The following is a 23,714-nucleotide window of genomic DNA, read 5'->3' on the forward strand; positions in this document are numbered from 1 at the left end:
AGTCCGTTGCTCTGCCATTGTGACTGACTGCTGCAAATGCTCGTAGGAGTCACTGTTGGGCAGATAGACAGTATTCTCGTTGCAGAATTTCTTGTCAAGAACACAACCTCCCTTCTAAGCATTCGATCCTTACTTGTCACTTTCTTCTACATAAACTGATCTTTTCAACCTATTTAGGGATCCCTTTATTCTTTGCTAGTATTAATTGTTTATTGCTACTGTCGCCGTTCCCAGCTCAAAATACCCCTCTATCTCATCTTTACCTTGCAACATGCCAAGGAGAGACTTTATCCGAGATTTGCAAAAGGAAACATCTTCAGCAGATTATCCTAGTCTCCTTAATGTTGGGCCGGGTGAGGATGATGGAACCATTTCCTGCAGCTTTAAACTTGATGGAAATCACGAAAAACTTGTTGATATTCACTTTTTAATATCTGGTGAGCCTGGTTTCTGCGGACTTTGTGGCCCTGAAGAGTTCCATTCTAAAGCCCTGGTTTTACTCAGATCTTTCTGATTATCCGCGGGATCACAGCTATTTCTTGTACACAACGTCTGACGATGTCCCTTATTTCATCACCGCATGTCTGGAAAAGGTCCAAGCCCATCTCCGGGGCCTGCGGGTGGCCGATATGCTGTTACATCTGTCTGGCGCTTTAAATCGAGTCGGGACACTAAGGTCGGGGAAGGAAGTCTCATTTTCGGGTGATTCTGACGAGGATACAGAGCTTGAGAATGACTGTGAAATGGAGGATGCTGAGGTTGAGGATTTTGAAGGTGACTGGTCACCTAATTCCCCGTTTCTTTCAGTTCCAAACGCCGACACTTTCGACGAAGCAGACGTTAAAGGGGCTGCTCTCCCAGCACTGATGCAAAATCTTGCATCTGATCTTAGAACATCCAAAGTTGCCGGATTTAGAGTGGGATACCTCGGTAACGTAGTCAATCCGATAATCTGCATTTCTTGTCGTATCTCTCGACTTGGAATCTCAGAGGAGGCTATGGAAGCTTGGAAAGTGACTGGGCAGCAATATTTGGTTTGTCTAATCCGTTACATTGGGCGATATCGGACGCTTGAAGAAATACTGCAGGAGGATGTTGCTCTTGGGAAACCATCCATCGAGCTCCTTGTCGATCTGTGCGACTCCTACAAGCCAACAATGCAAAGCGTGCTTGCCGCTCTAGGTCGACATCATAGCACGTTCGATACCATGTCGCTGGGGGAATCCGGGACGGACCGCAGCAACGCGGAACCTAGAGCAATTGTCCGATCATTCATCAGCAAACCCATAAACTCTTTGATGAATGAACGATTTGTCAAAATTCTACGCTATCGACTCGCATATGGTCTATCGTGGGAGGGAGCTGAGCTGTTTTTCAACGAAATTCAAGGGAAGCCCCTAGACTATGCGAACCCTGGGGACCGAGAATACTCGACTAAGGAGAGAGAAGCATCGACAGCCACTTCTTTGCCGCCACTGGTAACGTCTGACCATCTCCTGGAAAGCAAGGGACTAAATTCATCACTTTCCCTTATTGCGATGCAATTTGCGCTTCGGCATTTTGTGAGATGCACAGAGTTTTGTTTGGTGTGTCATTGCAAGACCAACGACGCATTTGAAGCACTGAAGCCGTACGTCTGCTCAAAGAGTTTATGCCTTTACCAGTACATGGCTCTTGGGTTTGGTCCTAGCTTGGAGTGGGAGATTTTGGCTCAGCCCAATGTTGTCGACCTTCTCATTAGCTTCACTTATTCCAGTGCGAGGAACATGCGTCTGTCTGACTTCCCAGTTGGCCTCGGCTTTCTTGTTCCTTCCGAGCTCATTAATGCGGCCCAAGGGAGCAGCAATAGTCTAGGGTCTTTTGCCCCTATCTTATCAAGTACTGTCACCATCCCTGCTCACAAGCAATTGCATGCCGAGTTGGATCGTGTCAATATGGAGCTACGCTTCCGCGACAAGCATGGAACTCGATGCCTCCGAGCTGGAGACTGGATCGTAATAACCGAGTGCGGCGGAGATAAAACACCGTCTCATTGTCGGGTGAAAGATACGTCCCTTTGGCCGTCAGTCAAACTTGGCCCTCCCATTTCAGTTTCTCATGGCCCGTCGAAATGTCAAATGAATCCCCCAATTCCCGGGTACCAGAAAGCCAGCTTTGTGCTCTATGACAAGAATTTCGATGAACTCACTAATCCCAATCGACAGGCTACGATTTGCTTGCTCCTTGACACCCTTCCCTCAGTCAAGGAAATGAAAGCCTATCTTGCTGGCTTTCCCTCTGCCTCCCAGCCAAGCCTTAGTAACTGGACTGACAGAATTTCGAAGTCGGCTCTTGACTTGTTACGTTGGATTGTAGCATCCAATCGTTCCTGCATTATTCAGGATTATCCAGACACCGTTTTTACTGATCAACCTGAAACCGAGGCTCGCGACCACGGTCAGAATTTGGTACAGGAAATGAATGGATACTTGCAATTCCGGTTTGCGCAAGGTGCTCCTGACAAAGAACAGCGTTTTATACAGTCTGTGGCCACATCGAGTGACTTTCCTCAATATCCTACAATTTTTGCCTGGCATGGTAGCCCACTGTATAACTGGCATGGAATATTGCGTGAGGGTTTGCACTACAAATCAATACTGCATGGCCGAGCATATGGGAATGGTGTGTACATGAGTCCTTCGTTCGGCGTAGCGTCAAGCTACATCAGGGCTTCTATCGGCAATGGTTGGCCACAAAGCAACCTAGAGATTACATCCGCCATTTCATTAAATGAAGTGGTCAACGCTCCTGGAAAGTTTGTGAGCAATAATCCTCACTTGGTTGTCTCAGAGTTGGACTGGATACAAACACGATATCTCTTTGTTAGCTGCAAAAATTCTTCAGAAACAGGAGACGTGTCCAAATTCCAACGAGGAGGGCTGTATTACCAGCAGGACCCGAAGTACAAAGCTATGGGGCCCCAGAATAAAGAAATCCTGATCCCGATGACAGCTTTCAGTCGGCAGCGCCGTTTAACATTGAAAGCTCATACGTTTGGATCCACGCCCAGTGCTGTTCAGGCGAAGCTTCCGGCCTTACAAGCAGTGCCCAACGGGCTATCGGAAGCAGCGGGGATGGAAGTGGATGGGAGCAAGTTTAGCACTGACCAGGACAGTTGGATAAGTGATGACACAGACACCGAAGACATACTAATTCTGATTAACGCGGATGAGAAAGGAAAATCGGCAGTTCGACATCCACCAATTGTTCCTGAAGTACCAAAGACCGATTTCGTTCCGGGGAAACTGGACGGTTCGACATTGGCATTGCTAGGGCCCCCTTCGTTTGCCACTCCGGGGGCAACCAAAGCATTGCAGAGAGACCTTAGGACAACTCTTCAGATCCAAGAGAACACGCCTCTACACGAGCTTGGATGGTATATCGATCCAAACCTCATCAACACAGTTTATCAATGGATAGTCGAACTGCATTCTTTTGAACCCAAGATCCCTCTCTCTGACGACTTGAGGGTGGCCGGGCTCACGAGCATTGTCATCGAGCTTCGGTTCTCAAAAGATTATCCTATATCTCCTCCGTTTGTTCGCGTTATCCGTCCGCGATTTCTGGGCTTTCAACAAGGTGGAGGTGGTCACGTTACAGCTGGCGGAGCTTTATGCATGGAATTACTCACTAATTCAGGCTGGTCAGCGGTGTCCAGTATCGAGAGTGTATTGCTACAAGTTCGCTTAGCGTTGTCAAGTATGGATCCCAGGCCAGCTCGGCTACAACGGGGTCAAAACGTAAAGAAAGGCACTGTCAATGAGTACGGGATGGCTGAAGCGATAGATGCCTATGTGAGGGCATGCCGTATGCATGGATGGGAGGTCCCGCAGGACTTTGCGCAACATATGGGCGGGTTAGCATGGTCATCAAACGAGAGCTAGTTAGGCCTGCCTCAGCACTCTACAATGATATGTTTTCCGTGGCTATATTTGTAGGTAGCAGGACGAGGATTGGCATTCACAGTGGGCATCTGGTCAACTCATGCAAGGACGACTTCGGAGACCATGGGCCTGATGGATAGCTAGTAATAGCAGGAAGTGGCCGGATGTGTAGGTAAGAACATGCTTAGCGCACCGTACAATCGAATCCGGCTCTCTTGTTTGGACGTTTGTCTGATATTTAGAGCTCGGGAGGGCATGGTGATGTTGGCGATCTGTTTGGAGCACTCTACTCGTACATCTAGCTCCCGTTAAAGGCAAGACTATACTGGCGATGTCTAGGGCCTCGTAGCTGTCCAATCTGCAGATTTGTATTCCGTGCTCCGCGATTATATATTCTCTCCTTAACAGCTCTCAGAGCGGATTTAACAGCTGCGCTGAGTTGTCGCATTGGTAACTTGCCAGGACGACGCCCACCAGTTAATCTTACAAAAGCATAGCTGGCTGTTCTTGTGATGGAATCGAGGAATCGAGATGTTTTGTGAAAGCTTTTTGGTTTTGGCCTGAGTTCAGCTAGGCTCGGGAGTTCCACTCGGCTCCACTGAACTGCGGTCTGATGCGCGATGCCATAGGCGGTTGGCCCGTCTCGAAAGGAGTTTCGGTGTCTCCTGGGTTTCATCCAAGGGATGGCCTCACAAGCCGAACGAGAGTGCCTTGACTAGTACACAGCAATTGCGACGTGCCTGTGAAATAGAGTGGGCGTTTAGATTCGGTATTGCAAGCTCTGAATCATAGGTGGTGTCAGATCCCACAACCGCAACCAACGCCTCCAAACTCCCTTGGGTCCCTCTCAACGAATAAATACAAAGCTATGTCTATACCGAGCGCAGATTCCTCGCCGTCGTCCTAATATTCACTCAGCCAACTTTTCCTCGCCCTTCACTTGTCAATATGTCCATCTCTCCAGTCTTCCCCGGCCGGGAATCGCGGGCCTACTGGTTCGAATACCTCACCCTGGACCTCATCATCCGAGTCCTCAACAAGACCTTCCTTCACCCGTTCATCGCCTGGCTCATCCCTCTCTGCCTGCGTGCCCAGGCAACTCCCTACTCCCATCCCTCATTCATAATCACGTCCGCGTACGCGACTGTCCTCACCCTAGTCGTCGGCCTTGTCCTGTTGAATAAGCGCATCGCATATGGGCCGCCGCGGGAGGTTGATCTTGAAGAGGAGGTAGTGGTGATTACTGGAGGAGCTAGCGGAGTAGGACTACTGATTGCCCAGATTTATGGAATGCGAGGAGTCAGTGTTGCTGTGCTGGATGTCAAAGAGCTGGATAAGCAGAGTGGTGTTGGATTTGAGGAGATGTCCAGCGTGGAATACTACCAGTGTGATATTGGCGATAGAGCTCAGGTGGAAGAGGTAGCTAGGAAGATAGAAGATGATGTACGTTCCTCAATCAATTCACATTTCATTCACAATCCTCCTTGTCCATTTCTCGATTTCAATGGTCGCCATTAGCTCTGTACTTTCCTTCTTTTTTTTTTTTTTTTTTTTTAATTTGACCCTAAGCTGCCCGAGTATAGGCTGGGAGTCTCTGTGCGTCAAGCTAATCTAATTTATACGAAGCTCGGAACTCCAACGATTCTAATCAATTGCGTGGCTGCACCTATCAACGGGCTTCCACTCCTTAATATATCCCAAAAAGCAATCCAGCAAACCATCCATGCGAACCTCGGCTCCTTTTTCCATACCTTGCAAATATTCCTCCCTAGAATGATGGCCTCTCCCACAGGCGGGACCATAGTTACCGTTAGCTCCGTCCTCAGTTACCTCACTGCGGCCGGCTTGTCAGATTACACAGCGACCAAAGCAGCCATCAGCGCGGCCCACAAGACGTTGGAGGCGGAACTTCGTCAATCGGGGGCGAGCGAGAGAGTCAAGATGTTACTTGTCGAAACCGGACAAATAGCAACACAGCTGTTCCAACGAGTCGAAACCCCAAACAAGTTTTTCGCGCCCGTCCTGGAGCCCGTGCAAGTTGCTCGAGAAATCGTGTCAGTGGTTGATACTGGAAATGGTGGTGTGCTCAGGATGCCCGCGTTTGCCTCGTTTGTGAGTTGGTATGCGGTGTTGCCGGCTTCCATTCAGAAATTCGCCAGATATCTCAGCGGGATCGATAGAGCAATGCAAAGGGCGGACTATTCGGCAGATCACGAAATGGAGTCTTTAAAACGCTCGAAATTCGATTAAAAATAGTAGTGAAAGTTGGTATATGGTGGGTTGACTTGTAATAATTTGCCTGAGAATTGGTACGGGCCAATATCCACAATGATGGGATACCTAAAATGGCCTTTCGGGGGGGTCGGCAGCATCCTTCAAGCTGCCGTTTGCCCGTGGATAATATTTTCGAATAAAACAGATGAGTTAGAAACGGAAAGCCCAAGCTATGATACGAGCATATTTTTGGAACCGCTTCTCAAGCCCAAGACATGAAATAGCAACCCGGGGAACCACCTTTTTGGAGTTGTGCTTTTTCTTCGAATAGATTTAGTGGGTATCATCGTGATTTTGTTTAAAGTGTGATCATTTTTCCGTAGCCAGGACCATCTTCTCTCTCTCACTCCGCCGGGCAGGTAGCGAACCCTTTTTGCTGTTCTTCCTAATATTCTCCTCCCTTCTCTTGATAGCGTTAATTTCCTCATTTTTGATCTCGCCAGCTTTCTTGACAGCCTTTGGCAGACGTCTATGACGTTTGATACGACGAATCTCAGGCATATGTGCATATCTACGCTTAAGAGCCTCGTCATATTGGAGTTTTTGACGCTCACGAGCGCTTTTGATTCCACTCCGGGACGATGCTTCTGCGCGCCAGAGGCGAATATTACCATCATCAGACCCAGAAAGAATGTATTTGTTATCCGGAGTGAATTTGGCCGAGAAAACCCTGCAGTTTTAACGTGAGCAAAGTGGGCATATAACCATGTTTACTATTCATAAAATGAGAGCCTTACCTCTGCATTCGTTTTGTATGGTATATATCCCGAGAATGTCCGCGAGAACGATTCCATAGTCGAACCGTACGGTCATAGGACGCGGTGACAAGTTCCTCGCCTGTTGGACTAAACTCAACATCCATCACAGCTGCGACATGGTCCTTAAGAACATTCAAAGCACGGTCCATCTTCCGCATGTCAAAGATATAGGCGTTATGATCCTCGTTAGCCACAGCGAAATTAAACGCTTCCATTGGATTCCAAGCGATAGCATTTGAAGCCAAAGTAAGAACGACCTTCGTAAGAGGAGAGGATGTTCGTAGATCGTACATTATTATAGATCGGTCGGTAGCTGTCGATGCTAGGAGAGAAGTTTCCGTCCGGTTAAATGCGAGTGAAGTGATAGTATCAACACTTGTGGGCCAGTGAAGCGTTTGAGATGGCGTAGAAGACGGCCGAGAGAGGTCATATATAGATATCACTGACGACGAAGCAGCGAATGAGGGATGAGTTTCGTGATGGGAAACGGCAGTAAAAGCTCCGTGCCCCAGGTACGTCGCCAACGGAGGACTCTCAGAGGCCGAATTATAAGGGTCAAATAGCTTGATGGTTTTATCGGCGGCGCATGATAGTAGCTTCCTATCCGATGTCCAGCACATTCCTTTGACAATGTTCTCATGAGCCTGAGCCTGCCAAATCTCCTCGCGGCTCGTCAAGTCCCATACTTTTACCACGCCGTCACCACTTCCGCTTGCAAAGCGTTCTAAGGAACTTGGGTCTTTCGCCAAAGAATATACACCATCAACATGGCCCCCTCCAAGCTGGGCAATAAAAGGAGCGGCAAACATGCGCTCTAGTTTGGTAGCATTGAGAGCTCTTGTGTATTCTCTTGCTCTTTCGAATGGATGCTGTGCCGGATCGAGGTTGCGAGCGAGCCTAGTAGCTCCTGTTCCGGGCGTCTGCTGCGACGCAGCAGACCGTGACAGAGCCTTTATTTTCTAAAGCAAGAGTCAGTATTGACATCTTCGACTACTGGGATACCAGACTTGCTTACCATCGTGCGTTGTGTCCTGGACCTCTCCCTGTCGCTGGGGAAGAAATTATTTTAGATTTGCTGAGCTGCGCAGCGAGATGGTCAGCTTCCCGGCGCAATATTGTTCCGGCTAAGCTTGGTTGGCTCCAGGTCTGGATCTCAGCAAGCAACATCACAGCGAGCTCACTTGCTTCAACCGCCAACATACAACAACGCACACTCCTTCGAAATTTCCTTTCTATACTTCTTCCATTACGGTCTATTTCTCGCGTGCGAATATCCTGATAACGCTACACTTGATAGTGGCTTGGCATGGCTCCAAACAACTCCGAGACGGCCGCTCTACTGAAAGAGGCGACTGCCTTGTCCAAAACGGATCCGTCAAAAGCAGAGACCATCTTCCAGAAAGTCCTTTCATTAGGCACGGGATCGACGGAGGCCGCGTCGAGAGACTATGAAACCGCGCTTGTTGGGCTGGGTGAACTGTATCGCGATCAGAAGAGACCCAAAGAACTTGCCGAACTGCTCAGAACCAGCCGCTCATCTTTTTCCTCATTTGCGAAGGCTAAGTCTGCGAAGCTTGGTATATATTTACTACTAGCATGGCATCTTGAGGGTTTATGTTAATTTCGTATAGTGCGACAACTCCTTGACTTTTTTGCCGCTATCCCAAATACCCTCGATATTCAGATCTCCGTTATCAAGTCATGTATAGATTGGGCGGTGTCGGAACGACGGTCTTTCCTGCGCCAGAACCTTGAGACAAGACTTGTCACAATATACATGCAAAAACAGACCTACTACGATGCGCTTACTTTGATCAATTCACTACTCCGCGAGCTCAAACGTCTCGATGATAAACTCGTGTTGGTGGAGGTGCAGCTCCTGGAGTCGCGCGTATATCACGCCCTTGGAAACCAGCCCAAAGCCCGAGCTGCCTTGACATCTGCCAGAACATCTGCAGCGTCTGTCTACACTCCACCTTTATTACAGGCCGGTCTGGACATGCAGAGCGGTATGCTTCATGCAGAGGATAAGGATTTTAATACCGCTTATTCCTACTTCATTGAGGCACTAGAGGGTTATCATTCTCTGGAAGAGGAAAGAAAAGCGACGTCTGCTTTGCAGTACATGCTTCTTTGCAAGATCATGGTGAACTCCGTGAACGATGTGAACTCCCTTTTGGCCTCGAAGCAGGCCATTCGGTATGCTGGTACTAGCTTGGAGGCCATGAAGGCAGTTGCGAAAGCGCACTCGAACCGATCCCTAGAAGAGTACGAAAGAGCATTATCAGACTATCGTTACGAACTAGGTAGCGATGTCTTTATCCGAAATCATCTACGGAGGCTTTACGACGCCATGTTGGAACAGAACTTGATTAAGGTCATTGAGCCATTCAGCAGGGTGGAGATCGACCACATCGCTAAGATGGTTGGTTTGGACACGCAGCAGGTTGAGAGAAAGCTTTCCCAGATGATCCTTGACAAGGTGATTATCGGCGTTTTGGACCAAGGGGCAGGCTGTCTGATCATATTCGATGAGACGGAGAGGGACCAGGGTTATGATGCTGCGCTCGAAACTATTGACAAACTCAGTAGCGTTGTCGATGTCCTATACACAAACCAGGCATCGCTGCTCGAGTAGTTACCGGTTTCCTTTTTGTACTCAATACCAAATGCCACGCCAGAAGAATAGAGTTGTCCTCCGTATTGCCCGCGACATTTTGATTAGTAATCTGAACTTAAGCGCGAAGCGATAGACGCGGTCACATGGATGGCTGCCCTAATGCGGACTAGCGCCGTCTGGATCCCCCAGCACAACTAAGAAACTCAAAAGCGTCTCTCGTGAGCTTTGTCGGCTGGGGCTGGTTCCGCGACGAGAATCCGATTCCTTCGCAGGGCATCCACATACCTTTCGCGAGTTCACTGTAGAACGTTAGCTATTCGTGCGCCCAATTGCCGTCGTCCACGGCCGTCGCCAAGATGCACGCCCCAATGCAGCCCAACTACCGTGGTTATCCACAACCTGTTCATCATCGGCAGCCAACCACACCTCGTCGGGGTGTCCCAGTCCCTGGTTTGTAACCCCCCAGTCTGCGAAACCAAGACGAAATTTCATCTTAAAACATTGATACAGAATCATTTTTGTCCATGTACTATACTGACAACCCCTTTGTTGCTAGGAATGATGCCAATGCAAGTCGCGCAACATAACATGCCTAACCCTCAAGTTCTCGCCGCGCAACAGCGACATGTGCCCGTACATCCAGATGCGGCGATTCGGCGGAGTCGCAAGCCAACTGATAAGACGCTTCCTGACGGCATTGAGGAGGTTGTGATCGGTGATGCAGTCCAGCAATACAAACGTATGCAAGAGGTTGAAAGAAGATTGGATTCAGCGATCATGAGAAAACGGATCGATCTTCAGGACACAGTAAACAGGAACACGAGACGATATCGGACAATGAGGTTATGGATTTCTAACACTGTCGAACAACAACCCTGGCAGCAAGCGGAGCAGAATCCTGAAGTTCCGCCAAGAATAGGTGCTGGACGATACAGGGTGAAAATTGAGGGACGTCTCCTTGACGATGCTACTGATCCGACTGTACCCGATGAAGATGAGGAAGATATCGATATGGAGCATCTAGGAGGCGAAAAAGATCCTGATGCAATGGAAGAAGATAGCAAGCCGCAGAAAAGGGAGGAAGCAAAGCCTTCATCACCGTCCATACGGAAAAGGCTATCGCATTTCTTCAAAACGATTTCAGTGGAATTCGACAAACCTTCGTCCCCCGGTGTGGCAGATTTGGCTACAATAATCTGGAATAAACCTACATTACCACCTAATGCTGCAGCCCTACCGCCTACTGCTGATTTCGACTCGTTGGAGTTCTCCAGGGCCGCCGAGGTCAATATTAATGGCACGATTACTATGACGCGAGACGAGAATCTGGAACGGTTTCTCCTAAGCAAGGAATTGGCATCCATCCTTGATATAGAGGAAGAGACACGTGCTGGGATCATCATCGGGCTCTGGGAATACATAAAGACTGCAGGGCTCCAGGAAAGCGAGGAAAAGCAAGCAGTGGCGTGCAATGAACGTTTAAGAGCGGTATGATTTGATCCAAATTATTACCCTAACTACCCTTCTTATCGAAGTTTTGTCTAATGCCAAATTTCTCCAGATCTTTGGAAGAGACAAGATCTACTTCCCAGCTATCCCGGAACTTATTGGACCCCACTGCACTCCCCTTCCACCGATCAAGATTCCATTCACAATCCGCGTCGACAAGGAATTCCACAGCAAACCCATTCCAGCCATTTACGACATCCGCGTCGCCGTCGACGACCCCCTCCGCAACAAAATGCTCCAAGTAACCACCTCGCCAGACTTCCCTAATATGCTCCGGCAAGTCTCCAGCCTCGACGATCAGCTCGCTCTTGTTGTCCAGGCTCTCCACCACTCCAAGGCCAAACACTCATTCTACACCAATCTAAGTCAGGATCCCGTGAACTTCATCAAACGCTGGATCTTGAGTCAAAGGCGTGACCTGGAAACCATCCTGGGAGAATCGACGAGAGCGGGTCGTCCAGATCCTAATGCACCGGAGTTTAGGAGAGGTGGGCTGAACAGTGCATGGGATACGCCTGTGGCGAGGGAAGCTGCTCGGTATATGCTTGCTAGACCACCTCATATGGGGCGTTGAGGTGCTTTAGCTGAGAAAGCTATCTGGGTTGAATGGGCTCTACATGAAAAAGGAGTTTTGTCCATCTGGGGAGTGCTTTATGTTATTATGTATGATATCTCTATATTGGGTTGGGCTCTAGCGCCTGTTTTAATTCAGTATGATGTTTTCACCATCGACTCCATGATGTGACCGCCATTTTAAACTCTTAATGAGAAGGTAATATGCTATAGAATTTGTTTCATGACACCACCAAGGGCATATATACATCATAACCCGCATTCCAATCAAAACCCCCTATATAATCATAACGAATTAGGTTTATCTACGGAGTATATCTACGGAGCATCCGGGGCATACAACAAATAAAAAAGAACCAGCAGAGAGATATAGGCACCGATCTAGCCCACCACACAGAGACACCCAGATAAACTGAACCCATAACGAGCCATACATGCAATAAAAGAGCAGAGACACTCCCATCAACCCATATTTCTCTTTGCGAAGAATATTCATAAAGGGAAAAGACACCTACAACCGGGATCATCAAAACAGATACAAATTGCCCTACGCCTTCCGTCTCCTAACGCCAGGGGTCCTATTCTGAGGCTCAGCGGAAGCAATGATCCCTTGCTTCTTATCCTCAGACCCATCCTCTTCCATGCCGCCATTGATGAAGACTCTCTCCTTTTCTTCGAGCGTAGCCGCAGCATCGAGGACCATGGCTTCTGCTTCCTTCTCTGTTATTGGTGAGGAAATTTCCTTCTTGGCCTTTCCGTCAGCAGAAGTTTTGAATCTCTTCGTCACCGCTTCAATCATCTTCGAGAACCAGTAGAAGTTCAGTGAGTTGAGAACCAAGTTGCTGCTTAGGTATGTAAGAACCAGCCAGAGTGGTATACCGCTTTCCTGGTGGCTGGCAAATTTGGATATTTCATTGTTGGCCTTAATGCACGACTCATCAATGCAAAGTGAAGTATTTCGGGCCTGGAAGACCATTGTATAAATGTTGAACGGTTCACGGAGAGTAGACGAAGCGCGTGTTTGGCTTAGTGCATTGAAGATATCTGCGAATACCTTGACCGACTGATAGGTTCCCCACACTAGGCGGCAGGAGAAGAATACCGAGAGGAGAACCATGCCATTGTACCATTGGGCTCTGCTACCTGTCATGTTGACTTTGTCGAAGAACCAGTGGAAGTTGAGGAACGGGCTGGAGAGCTCGTAGAGAATGAAGACCGGGCTGTAATAATTTACAAACGGCCTCTAGATGAACAGTAAGCATGAATACTAGAGAGGGGAAAAAAAAAAGTTGAAGCCATAAAATCAGGACTTACGAATCCCAAGCTAAACACCCACAATGCGCTGATGGCATGAAATAACAGGCCGATGCCAAAAATCCTGACATGCAGCGTGCTGACAATCAAATCCCACAGAAAATATCCCGTTGCCATGGCTTGGATGAGCGCACAGGAGCCGGAATACCCGTACACCCTCTCAGCAGCACTCATCGACTTTCGCTCCTCATCCACAAACATGACCCAAAGAGCCACAGCGTTAATAAGCGTGCTCTGCACAAGCGAGACAACATGGACATCCCAGTTCAGCTTCGTCCGTCGCGGGAAATTCGGATATATCTTTGGGAACAACCACGACGAGAGAGCCGGTGAGATAACGGATTGGACGAACTGGTAGAAAACGAAGGCGGCAAGGACTTCGTGAATATGATATTGTAGAGAGGGCAGAGAGACGTATTCAGCGAACGGTCGGACGAGATTTTGAAGCCACTCCGGCGGAGGGGGAATAGGGTCCAACATGGCGGCTCGATCCGAACCCAGGAGGGCGACAGAGGAGAAAAGCACGCACGCAGAGTTTCGAACCAACGGCGTAAACAAGCTAAGGAACACAGGAGGCTCAACAGCAGGGACCTGGAAGATTCATCTATCCATGAACAAGAGGAATTGTCCGTCAGTCAGAGATCGTGGACTGTAGCAGACGACGGGAGGAGACGGACACAAGGTCAGGGCTGCATGGCTGCTTGCCGGTCGGAGGGTTTTGTCTGTTGGTCCACAGCCCGCAGCGACCTGAAGCGGCAGGCCCCCAAACACACGCAGCAAGTGGTGAAGGCGGTCGCGCCTGCCGAAAAGTACTGCCAAGTGACGTCAGCCAATGAGATCACGCGTATCAGCTGACCGCCTGATAAGATTGTTGGGGAGAACGAGCCACATCTCTAGCCTGTTTGGGTCTAGTTCGCGCCCGCTGACCCACCACGGGACCCAGCGGCCTGAGCCACATGAACGAGCCAAGCCCCGGGGCCGAGGCGCTCAAGCAGCGTTTGACATAAAAACGCATACTCCGTATATAAGACAGACAAAGCTACGACCTTGAGAGAGGGAGAGAGGAATAGTCGGTACGGCTGTGGAAAATAAATGCGTTTTGCTCATTCTTATCATCAATATAGCTATCATAAGGAAATACAACTTTATGGTATCATCCAATGCAGGTCTTGGCTGCACATGAACAGATCGCTCAAACATCGCCGCTGATGCCTGCTGGTCTGATCCCATGAACAAAAAGGCAAACAAAAAGGAAATCTGCTGTCAAGAGAACGAAACATAATCAACAAAGGAAAGCCATTGTGACCGAAAGAACACTATCATAATCATTAAAATAAATCAACCTTGTCGTTGAGCACCGCGGCACTATGTTAGGACGGATTCCTGTGCAAAATTGAATCCCTTCTCGCTCGCAGACGAAGGCATATCAGCACCAATCCCACTGTCACTGGGTTGGTTGTACACCACCAGATCGCCCCTGTCCAAGTCACTACCCCCATCTATATCGTGTTCATCCCCAAACTCGGATGGAATCGGGCTTCGCTCCTCACCATCCTCCCCGCCGACGGCTTCCTCTTCGGTATGGCTGTCGTTGTCCACGCTTCCTTCGACCAAAGTCCCATGCTCAGCGGAAACCAAGGCGTTGGTTGAACTGCAACTTGTCCTTCGGTCCGTGGACACGGTACTGCCGGCGACATACGAGAGGCTGTCGCCATAACTTGTTCTACGCTCCGTTTCAGCGTCGCTGACATCGCCAGCGCAAGTCTCATCCTCTTCCTTGACTACCTCGTTTTCCTTGTTGGCAATCGAACTTCGAGTGTCCCACGATGCCTTTCGAAAAGGAAATGTTGACTTGACTGAGTGACTTCTTTTCAAATTAGCCAACCCACCACTATTGGATTGAGGCAGCAACTGTCGGTCCTTAGTTCCACGGTTGCCTGTGACATGGCTAAGGCTCAGGATCCGTCGTCCGTTACCTGAATTGGAGGAGAGCGTAGACGCTGCGTTCGCCTTTCGTCTCTTCAAGGCTAAATTAACCCCACTACTGAGAACACCGTCTTTGACGTTGCTGGCAACGCTTTTCCGGGTCGCTGTACTCGCAGAACTTGGGACACGCTTCAAGTTTGTACCATCCATGGAAGAGGGCCGACCAAGAAGCTGGCTGCGGGCATGATCCAGAACCCCTTCTACAATCCGCCGTTCAAGATCTTCCGCACGACTCTCCATGAGTTGTACTTCTTCGCGTCGGATCCGTAATGCTGTCTCCAACCCTGCCACTTCTTTGGCCAATTTGACCTGATACTTCGAAAGATCATCGTTCTCCTCCTTCAGTGACCGAACTGATTCCAAGAGGCTTTGCTTTTCTTCGTTCAGGGAAACAATTTCTGCCTCAACTTTCTCCTTCTGCGCTAACCTCTTCTCTAAAGCAATGGCTGTCTCCATGGCCTCTTTCTCCTTATTACTACGCTCCTCTGTGACAATTTTGGTCTGCGTAGCCATTAGTTCACTAACCTCCCTTGCCATGCTTGTGAGTTGTTCGTGGATCTCATCAAGTTTGTCTATCCGGGCCATAGATTCAGTTGTTGCGCTCGTTTCTTTCAGTATGGTATCAAGCTTCTCATGTACTTGAGAATCGTCATATTTTTCTGGCTCAGGAGCTTCTTTTAGAAGGATAGCGTCCAACTTTTCCAATACCTGAGAATCGTCATACTTCTCCGGTTCTGGAGCCTCTTTGAGAAGGAGAGTGTCGAGCTTTTCCTGCACTTGAGAGTCATCATACTTCTCCGGCACTGGGACTTCCTTAAGCAGCAGCGCATCCAGCTTTTCTTGCAGTTGGGAATCATCATACTTCTCCGGCTCAGGGACCTCCTTAAGCAGCAGCGCATCCAGCTTTTCTTGCACCTGGGAGTCATCATACTTCTCCGGCACTGGGATTTCCTTAAGCAGCAGCGCATCCAGCTTTTCTTGCAGTTGGGAATCATCATACTTCTCGTACTCTGGTAGCTCCTTGCTAAGAAGAGTGTCGAGCTTCTCGTGAACTTTGGAATCATCGTACTTCTCTAGTTCCTCCTTGGGTTCCTCGGGAGCTGGTAGCGCTAGCTGATGGAAAAGTGGTGGGATCGCCTGTGGAATCGCAGATAGATCGGTCTTGAGTTCTTCTGTCATCCTTCGCGAGTGTTCATAATGTTGACCGACTATTGCTAATATATCTTTAACGGAGTTGAGGATTTCGGGATGCGAATCCGCGAGGTGACGTTCTAACCGGTCTGTCGCAGCGACAGCCTTCTCGAATTGGCCTTTCAGATCCTCGTGCTGCATCTTGACATCGGTATGCATCTCATCAACTTTCAGAAACGACTGATCGACCCGTTCAAAGAACGTTTTTGCGTCGTCGCTCATTCTGTCGCAAGCTTCAGAGAGTGAATCACCCATACCGCCGATAACCATCTTGATATCCTCTGCAAGGCTCCTGGTGCTAGTCAAGGTCTCGAAAGACTGCACATCTCTCTCTTCGACGGCCACAAACTTAGACTCCAGAGCACTTTGAGCGTCTTCGTACTTCGCAATGACCTCGTTGAATTTCTCATCAATTCTTGCTCCTAGATCTGACAGAATAGCGTCTCGACCTTCTTCCTGCCTAGACAATAACTCGGAATGCTTTTCCTCTGTCTCCATCTTTGCAGCCTCGCGATCACCATGAGAACGCTCAAATTCGCGATTTACAAGATCAGACAGCTCTTTAATGGTCTCCGCTTTTGCCAGATTCTCTGCCGCATCATTGAAACTCAAAACCATGGTTTTAAGGTCATTGAGGCTTTCATCACTTTCTGAAAGCTTCTCCTTGATTTCGTCCCGAAGTCCACTTATCAAAGCTTTGGCATCTTCGATCTTTTCCGCAAGGCCACCATGTTCTATTTTGCGAGCCTCGAAAGCTTGTGCTGTAAGTTCGGTCTCAACCTCCATTTTCTCCTTGAACTCATTAACCAAGGTTGTGAGAAGGCCAAGGTCATCCTTGGTTGGCATCATCTGAACATCGGGGAGAACAAACTCATCGAGTTGGGATTTGATTTCGAAGATTAAAGTTTCCACATTCCGGAAGTCTTCTTTGACGATTTTTTCTGGGTCTTCCTCTAGGTCCTTAGATGCGGCAGCCTTAAGGTCCTCAACGGCTGCCCACACGTCCTTGAGCACCGTCTCCAGATTCGCAACTTCATTTTTCGTCGGCCCTTCTGTCTCCACATGAGCGACAAAGCCAGTTATCAGGTCCTTCAATTCCTTTGTCAAAACTTCAAGCCCTTCAACCCGCTCAGCAGTGACAAAACTGGCATTAGTCGAAGTTGATAACTCGTCGAGCCGCGCTTTTATGCTGTCAACCAGCAACCCAACAGCTTCAACATCTTCTTTCATTGCTGCCCCCTCCAACGGGTTCTCGCGAGAGCTCAGCTCAGAAACCAAGCTTTGAATTTCCTTGATTGCATCTACCATTTCCACTAAATCTTCCTTCTTTGTGATGTTTGGATCAATCTCTGGAATTTCGGGTACTGGTTCAATTGACTCGACCTTGATTTGCAGCTGAGTAACTAGAACCTTTAAGCTCTCGATGTCGGCGCCAATAGACGACTCGCTTGCCAGCATCAATTCTTTACCGCGGGCTACATTCGTCTCGTCTGCCTCTTTTTGGAAATCCCGAAGCTGCTCAATCTCGGTTTTGACGCTAGCAAGCCCATCTCTGAGTATATTCAGCAGTTCGTCGTTAACACTCATGTCCGGAGCTTTGTTTAAAATCTTGTCCATATCGGACCGTAGGACATCAACACCATCATGGAACGCGTCAAGAAGTTCGCTGGTGTTTGACAGCACGCTCTCGCTATCTTTCTTGCGATTATACTCATCAAGAAGTATCTCGAAACTTTCCTTGAAGGCCGATATAATCTCATCTTTCTCTGTTGTCGGATTCGACTTCACAATGGCCATGCTCAAGGTCTCGCGGAGTTGCGTAAACTCCTCCTTGATCATATCCGACACCTCAGAATTGTTTTTCTTGAATTGATCATTTTCTGTGATGTCTCGGATCGCATCGAGAATCTCGTCCTTCTCACTCGAGATATTGCTCCGAATAAGGAGGTTGCTCAGTGTCTGGCGTAGATGCTCGAACTCCTTTTCCATTGCATCTAAGAGTTCGACGGTGTCGGTAGGCCGGTTCTGGGAAGATTCCGAAATCGTTTTCTCAATGTCTGCCTGTAGAAGCCTAAACCCCTCTTTTACGGTGTCGATTATCTCGTCTTTGCCGGTCACGTCGGCTGCCCGGTCGACGTAAGACTCGACTTCTCCTCGCAAGACTTCAAGGCCACCCTTGATGGCATCAAGGACCTGCTCCGTATCTCTGCCGTTGGCAGCAGAGTATTCCTTGAATTCATCTTTGATCTCAGCAACAACTTCATGGAAATGATCCATTACTTGACCGCCGAAGGTGTCACTGAGAGAGTTGGAGGCGTCTTGAAAGCCAGCTCGAACAGCCTCGAAAACTTCTTCACTTTTGATTTCCGGCTCCTTAGGCGCTGGCTCGTGGTTTTCGAATCCTTCCCTAACAGCGCTCAAGACATCATCACGAGATAGAGCTTCTCTTTCGAAAACTGCCGGAGGAATTGGCCACTCAAAGCTCTCCAAGCATTCGCGCACTGCGTTTACGAGATCATCCCGAATTGAGGAGACGTCTGGTTCAACACGTGGGGGATTGAAGCTTTGTAGTCCTTGAGTGATCGCGTCAACAACTTGCTCGTAGGTTGCTCCTGGCTCGATGTCATCCTTCTTCGGTTGATATTCCTTCAGCCCTTCTGCCAAACACTCCAGAATTTCTTCTCGTTCAAGGCCAAAATTTTGAAGTTCAATTTCCGGCTTGTAAGTTTCCCATGCTTCTCGCACGGCTTCAAGGATTTCTTCCCTCTCAATTCCAGGCTTTGCCGGTTGCGGAGGGGGCTGATTAGCTAGGGGACTTTCTTCCAGAGCCTTCTGCAATGTCAAATAGATCTCTTCGCTGTCCAGATTGCAGCGCACTGGGGGCGGCGCTGCTTGACTCTGGCTTTCGTGAATCAATCGTTCCATTTGCTGTCGTAATTCAACTAGTCCGCCCTCAACGATTTGTTGAATTTCTTCTTGGCTTGGAGGGATAGGTTTATTTTCGTCCGAACCTCGTCGTGCTTCAGCTTCCTCGAGCTTTCGAGCGATTTCCCTACCCATTCCTAGAACCTCTCCACGGAGTTCGCGAACAAGTGCTTTGACCTCATTTGTTATCCCTCCGCCTTCACTCACGCTGGCTTTCACTCGCTTGAGGATGCTAAGGACATCCTCCGTTATAGCGTTGGATGGCATAGGCGAGCCATCTCTATCTACCACATTCGCCAACTGATCGGATCCTTCCATTGACGCGTCAATCCCAGTGTTATCACCCAGCGCTCTCGACTTTACAAGGGCGCGGCTATTTGAGCTCTCCTTGACCACGTTAAGGATCTCTTCCAGCATTTTGAGCATTGGGCCATCGGTGTTTTTATCTCCTGAGTTAGACTTCATGCCCTCGACGAGTTGTAAGAGCTGTTCTTGCCCTTCTTTCGTCGCCATTTCTCTTAAAACCTTTTCGAGGAGCGCAATACTTGCAGATCCGTCCGTGGAAATGGCTGGTGATCCTGTCAGCTCCCTTTCCATAGCCGCAGCAAAGCTACTTGGACTAGGCATGCGCGGTAGGGAATAACTCTTTCTCGAGCTTGGAGACGAGTCTCTATTGTCGATCATGTAAGAGCTTGTATTAGGATGTACGGATGACCGAGAATTGTTTTCTGCTTCAAAGATTTTCGAGGACAGATTTGAGGCCAACTCCTTCAGGCTCTTTCGAATATCCTCGTCCCGTGCGTTCGTTGCAGCCTTCAGGCTGACAAGGTCGGTAGCGTTATCCTTGCTTCGGCGACTTAACTGGGCCATTTCCTGCTGCAAAGAGGTCGCAATGCTGGTCAAGCTGATGATTTGCGCAGAGAGAGCTTCAATACTCTGAGGCTGCTGCTTCGAAGGGGTATTTGCGCTGGTGGTGAGAGCCGACTGGGGCAGATCAATGTCGATAGGCACTTGCATATTTTGCAGCGCAAGCATGGTAGCAGAAGGGGGAGTGTTTTCTCCGAGAATGGGCTTCGACAAGTATCGGCTCGACGGTCGATGAGTTGGAGATTCACGCCCGGATGGAGTGGAATTGCTTGATCGAGTTTGTTTCTTCTCTGGAGTTCTATTTTCCGGCTCATAAACACTGGCACGATGCGCCTTCTCTGGTGATCTCCTTTCGAGGTAAGAAGCAAATTCTCGGCTATTTGTCGTTGCATTTTGGAATGACTGCATGCGCTTGTGATATTGGCCCTTGATAAGAGACTTTTCTGGAGAAGGCTTAAGCGGCATTGGATTGACCGTGTATGCACTTGGAGTGTTGTCATAGCTTTTCTCTACAAGTGCAGCAGCAGCAGCCTGTATAGTCGCGGAAGCATTTGCTCTTGTTTTGGGGCTGCCAGAGCCTGGATTCAATGGCAACGGCGGAGGCGCTCTATCGGGGTCGGCGCTATCCCACCTGCAGTTTGCCCATCAGTCTCAATTGATCCCGCTACTATAGAGCAAGAAAAGCTACGAGGTAGATAAGAATCGAACTTCACATACATTGGGATATGGGGACGGCCTGTTTCGGAGATCGAGTGGTGGTGACGATGATGATGACCTTTGAGCACCAGCTCGCGGTCTGAATAGCCCTCTCGTTCGTTGGAGGCCATTGCTAAACTGTGTAGATGAAAAAGGGCAAAAAACGTCGCAAATGTACAATTACTCAAAGGACTTCGTTAATCATTAAAAACAAGAACATAAAAAACCAAATAACGCCAGCGATTATGATCACGCAGCTATCATGGCAAGAGAGTAGCGATGGCAGAGGATGGAGGATGGAGGATGGAGGTTGATGTATGCAGCCGAGAAGAGCTAGTTATGGGCAGGAAGCGGAAGGAAGGAAGTAACAAAGGGTGGACCATGCAGTAAACAATCACACAGGCGCAAAACACAATCGCCGCAGGACGCAAAAGCCGCTGGCCAGGAGAACAACGCCTGCGACTCGCCCAGAGCTTTTTTGGGCAGCTGCGACTGACATGGCAACTGCCAACTGCATGGCAACAAGCCGTCATTGGGCGTCGCAGGTAAACAAACAGGGATACGGCGGCGCTTTTCCTCAGTTGCCAGAGCGATGGGCTTGTTGAGTGGCTGGCCAGGGCAGGCGGCGCTAGTCCTGATGGAGAAACTATCCTAATAAGGCTAGGCGTGGTTCTCGATAAGCGGGCCAATCAGCAGTCGGCACACAACCAAACCGCCCCAAATCTCACACTGTCGTTCACCTCGAATTTTGTCAGTGGTCGACCCTCAACAGGCGTGCGGAAAAGTCGACAAGTTCACGCTCTCTCAACCAAACGCCATCCAGAGCTTGCCGGTCGGACCTTTTGAAAAATGAAGTGTACGTTGATTTTTATCCCCTCCGCCATAGGCTTGGACTGTGTCCTCGGGCGATGCTGACTTGAGGCGCATTCTAGTCATGAAGGTTGGCCGTGTGGCCATCATCACCAGAGGGCGATATGCCGGAAAGAAGGTACGATACGATTTTTCATCGCATTGAATTTGCCAACGAGGAATTTGTTGTTTTTGTCCCGAGCGCGGCGTCAATTAGGGAAGAAGTTAGAAATCAAAGAATCGAAGAAATTAGCCAGAGCGATATACAGATTTGGAACTCTTTGGATTTGGAGAATGGGCGGGAAAGAGGGAGGAGAGCAAAAACCACAAAAAGGGACAACATCGAAGCTGACGATATGCACTTTTTGCGCACCTTTTCCAGGTCGTGATCATCCAGCCATACGACGCCGGTTCCAAAGCCCACCCTTTCCCATATGCCCTCGTTGCCGGTATTGAGCGCTACCCATCCAAGGTCACCAAGAGAATGGGTGCCAAAAAGGTCGCCAAGCGCAGCAAGGTCAAGCCATTCATCAAGACCGTCAACTACAACCACCTGATGCCCACCCGCTACACACTTGAATTGGAGGGATTGAAGGGTGTCGTCACAAACGATACATTCAAGGAGGTGTCACAACGGGAAGAGGCTAAGAAGACAGTGAAGAAGGCTCTGGAGGACCGCTACACAAGCGGCAAGAACAGATGGTTCTTTACTCCTTTGCGTACGTCTTATCTTCCCATCTGTTTGGCTCCTCATGTCTTCTGGCATTGGGACCCCGCAGATTTTAATCGCCCGGTTCACTGACAACTCTGGTAGGATTCTAAATGCGTTTTCTCGTTTCATTTTCTAATGGGATGGTTCTGGTTGCTATGAAACCTTTGCGTCTTTTATGCATAGATACGCCATAGCGAAGAGGGAGTAAAACAAAATGGAATCCATGCATATCAGGCAATGGCTTGATGAACTTACACAAAATCCAATTTGTGCACCACTTTTCGAGGGATGAAGCGCTGGGATTAGGACTCAAAAAAAGGATTCCGGTTACCTGTCACAAAATGGAATCGCCATGTTGACAGTTCCCGGTTGTATGTATTCTTTGGACAACAGCTATCCTCAATCCCCGTGGAGATTGGATATCAATAAGTATCCATTGAACTCCCCTTATCAGCTAAGTTCATCAGGCCAACTGGTCGCAAACCTCGTTAAATCGGTCCTTCGCTTCCGTTGATGCATCATCAAAGCTCACTATCACGACATGCACAGCTCATTCCCCCAAATTAGCACCCGGTTCCCGTATGATACCGAATACTACCAAAATTAGACAAAAAGAAGCCCGCCAGCGGCCCACTTCTCGCATTTCTGAAGTAACTTTTGCATTACGGATTCCAACTTTCTTCCAATTTAGCAACATATTACCCTTATCAATCGGCCTGATATCCAGGGTTGATAGTCCACAAGCAACCCATTAGACGCAACGGGGTGGGGACCAGTGCGGATCACCACATTATCACATGAATTCTCTTGCTACACGTGAATGGATAGATAGCAAGCAACGATGTGAGGACGGAGATAGTGTCAGCCAGAAAAGAAGCCATGTAGATACCAAAATACGTGTAGCGATCCTATTTCTCGTAGTAGTTATCCGATTTGCTTATCGAGCCATCCTTGCACGCGATTGATGCTTGATACAACCTATCTCTTCAGCTGCTTCAGAGACTGATGAGCAATCATGCAATTAATCGCAATCTCAGCCTTCTCTTGCGCGGAAGGCCAGCTATACTTTGTCACCGTCATCCACCCCTTGTTGATTCCTTCCATCGCGGATTACACGATAGCGAACATCGTCATTAGCGGATACCATACATGCACATGTAATGCATGTGCATACAAGGCACGCAGGACGGAGGACCCTTAGTCAAAATCACAACAACGTTTGATCGACACTTAAATCGCATCCTCTGCAGGTCAAGCAGAGTAAGTCAGGACGCCGTCCAAGCTCGGATAACCTAGCATCTTCGCCCACTTCCATCGCAACAGGCGGTTCCGAGTCCCGGTCTAGCCCAAGAGGACCACAATGCAATATGGATTCAAAATGGGAAGCCAGAAGCCTGATAGGTGCGTGGTTCGTCGTTGGCACAGTGTGTACCCTGAGGATGCACGTACGTTGGAGCACATTTGAATAATAAGTGCAAGGTAGGTGGCTATTTTAACCCCCCCGCCCAAACGACATC

General features: G+C 48.8%; 8 protein-coding genes across 8 annotated transcripts; 5 read left to right on the top strand and 3 right to left on the bottom strand.

Moving 5' to 3' along the window:
• Window positions 1-271: 271 nt before the first annotated feature.
• On the top strand, window positions 272-3,942 carry D8B26_003049 (uncharacterized protein; the record flags this gene model as incomplete). The annotated part of the gene is made up of 2 exons (XM_066124028.1): window positions 272-437; window positions 505-3,942. The coding sequence occupies 2 exons, from the start codon at window positions 272-274 to the stop codon at window positions 3,921-3,923; spliced, it is 3,585 nt and encodes a 1,194-aa protein (XP_065980103.1). The 3' UTR covers window positions 3,924-3,942.
• Window positions 3,943-4,584: 642 nt separating this feature from the next.
• D8B26_003050 (uncharacterized protein) lies at window positions 4,585-6,173 on the top strand (the record flags this gene model as incomplete). Its single annotated transcript, XM_003068660.2, has 2 exons — window positions 4,585-5,366; window positions 5,550-6,173. Exons 1-2 carry the CDS (start codon window positions 4,872-4,874, stop codon window positions 6,171-6,173), a joined length of 1,119 nt encoding a protein of 372 aa, XP_003068706.2. The 5' UTR covers window positions 4,585-4,871.
• SOF1 (rRNA-processing protein sof1) lies at window positions 5,514-8,009 on the bottom strand. The gene is made up of 3 exons (XM_066124029.1): window positions 7,971-8,009; window positions 6,935-7,914; window positions 5,514-6,867 (listed from the first exon to the last, which is right to left on the bottom strand). The coding sequence occupies exons 1-3, from the start codon at window positions 7,971-7,973 to the stop codon at window positions 6,507-6,509; spliced, it is 1,344 nt and encodes a 447-aa protein (XP_065980104.1). The 5' UTR covers window positions 7,974-8,009; the 3' UTR covers window positions 5,514-6,506.
• Window positions 8,010-8,146: 137 nt separating this feature from the next.
• Window positions 8,147-9,663, top strand: RPN6 (26S proteasome regulatory subunit rpn6). The gene is made up of 2 exons (XM_003068658.2): window positions 8,147-8,532; window positions 8,587-9,663. Exons 1-2 carry the CDS (start codon window positions 8,262-8,264, stop codon window positions 9,591-9,593), a joined length of 1,278 nt encoding a protein of 425 aa, XP_003068704.1. The 5' UTR covers window positions 8,147-8,261; the 3' UTR covers window positions 9,594-9,663.
• A 146-nt stretch (window positions 9,664-9,809) lies between these two features.
• On the top strand, window positions 9,810-11,815 carry SNF12 (SWI/SNF complex component snf12). The gene is made up of 3 exons (XM_003068657.2): window positions 9,810-10,025; window positions 10,132-11,063; window positions 11,137-11,815. The coding sequence occupies exons 1-3, from the start codon at window positions 9,932-9,934 to the stop codon at window positions 11,656-11,658; spliced, it is 1,548 nt and encodes a 515-aa protein (XP_003068703.1). The 5' UTR covers window positions 9,810-9,931; the 3' UTR covers window positions 11,659-11,815.
• A 122-nt stretch (window positions 11,816-11,937) lies between these two features.
• On the bottom strand, window positions 11,938-13,737 carry D8B26_003054 (uncharacterized protein). The gene is made up of 2 exons (XM_003068656.2): window positions 12,972-13,737; window positions 11,938-12,900 (listed from the first exon to the last, which is right to left on the bottom strand). The coding sequence occupies exons 1-2, from the start codon at window positions 13,449-13,451 to the stop codon at window positions 12,205-12,207; spliced, it is 1,176 nt and encodes a 391-aa protein (XP_003068702.1). The 5' UTR covers window positions 13,452-13,737; the 3' UTR covers window positions 11,938-12,204.
• A 599-nt stretch (window positions 13,738-14,336) lies between these two features.
• Window positions 14,337-20,405, bottom strand: D8B26_003055 (uncharacterized protein; the record flags this gene model as incomplete). Its single annotated transcript, XM_003068655.2, has 1 exon — window positions 14,337-20,405. The coding sequence occupies one exon, from the start codon at window positions 20,403-20,405 to the stop codon at window positions 14,337-14,339; it is 6,069 nt and encodes a 2,022-aa protein (XP_003068701.2).
• A 963-nt stretch (window positions 20,406-21,368) lies between these two features.
• On the top strand, window positions 21,369-22,702 carry RPL27B (60S ribosomal protein eL27). Its single transcript, XM_003068654.2, has 4 exons — window positions 21,369-21,492; window positions 21,569-21,624; window positions 21,868-22,204; window positions 22,300-22,702. Exons 1-4 carry the CDS (start codon window positions 21,486-21,488, stop codon window positions 22,305-22,307), a joined length of 408 nt encoding a protein of 135 aa, XP_003068700.1. The 5' UTR covers window positions 21,369-21,485; the 3' UTR covers window positions 22,308-22,702.
• The last annotated feature ends 1,012 nt before the right edge of the window (window positions 22,703-23,714 follow it).

Source organism: Coccidioides posadasii, chromosome 2 (genome assembly GCF_018416015.2).
Source record: "Coccidioides posadasii str. Silveira chromosome 2, complete sequence".
Classification (NCBI taxonomy): Eukaryota; Fungi; Ascomycota; class Eurotiomycetes; order Onygenales; family Onygenaceae; genus Coccidioides; species Coccidioides posadasii.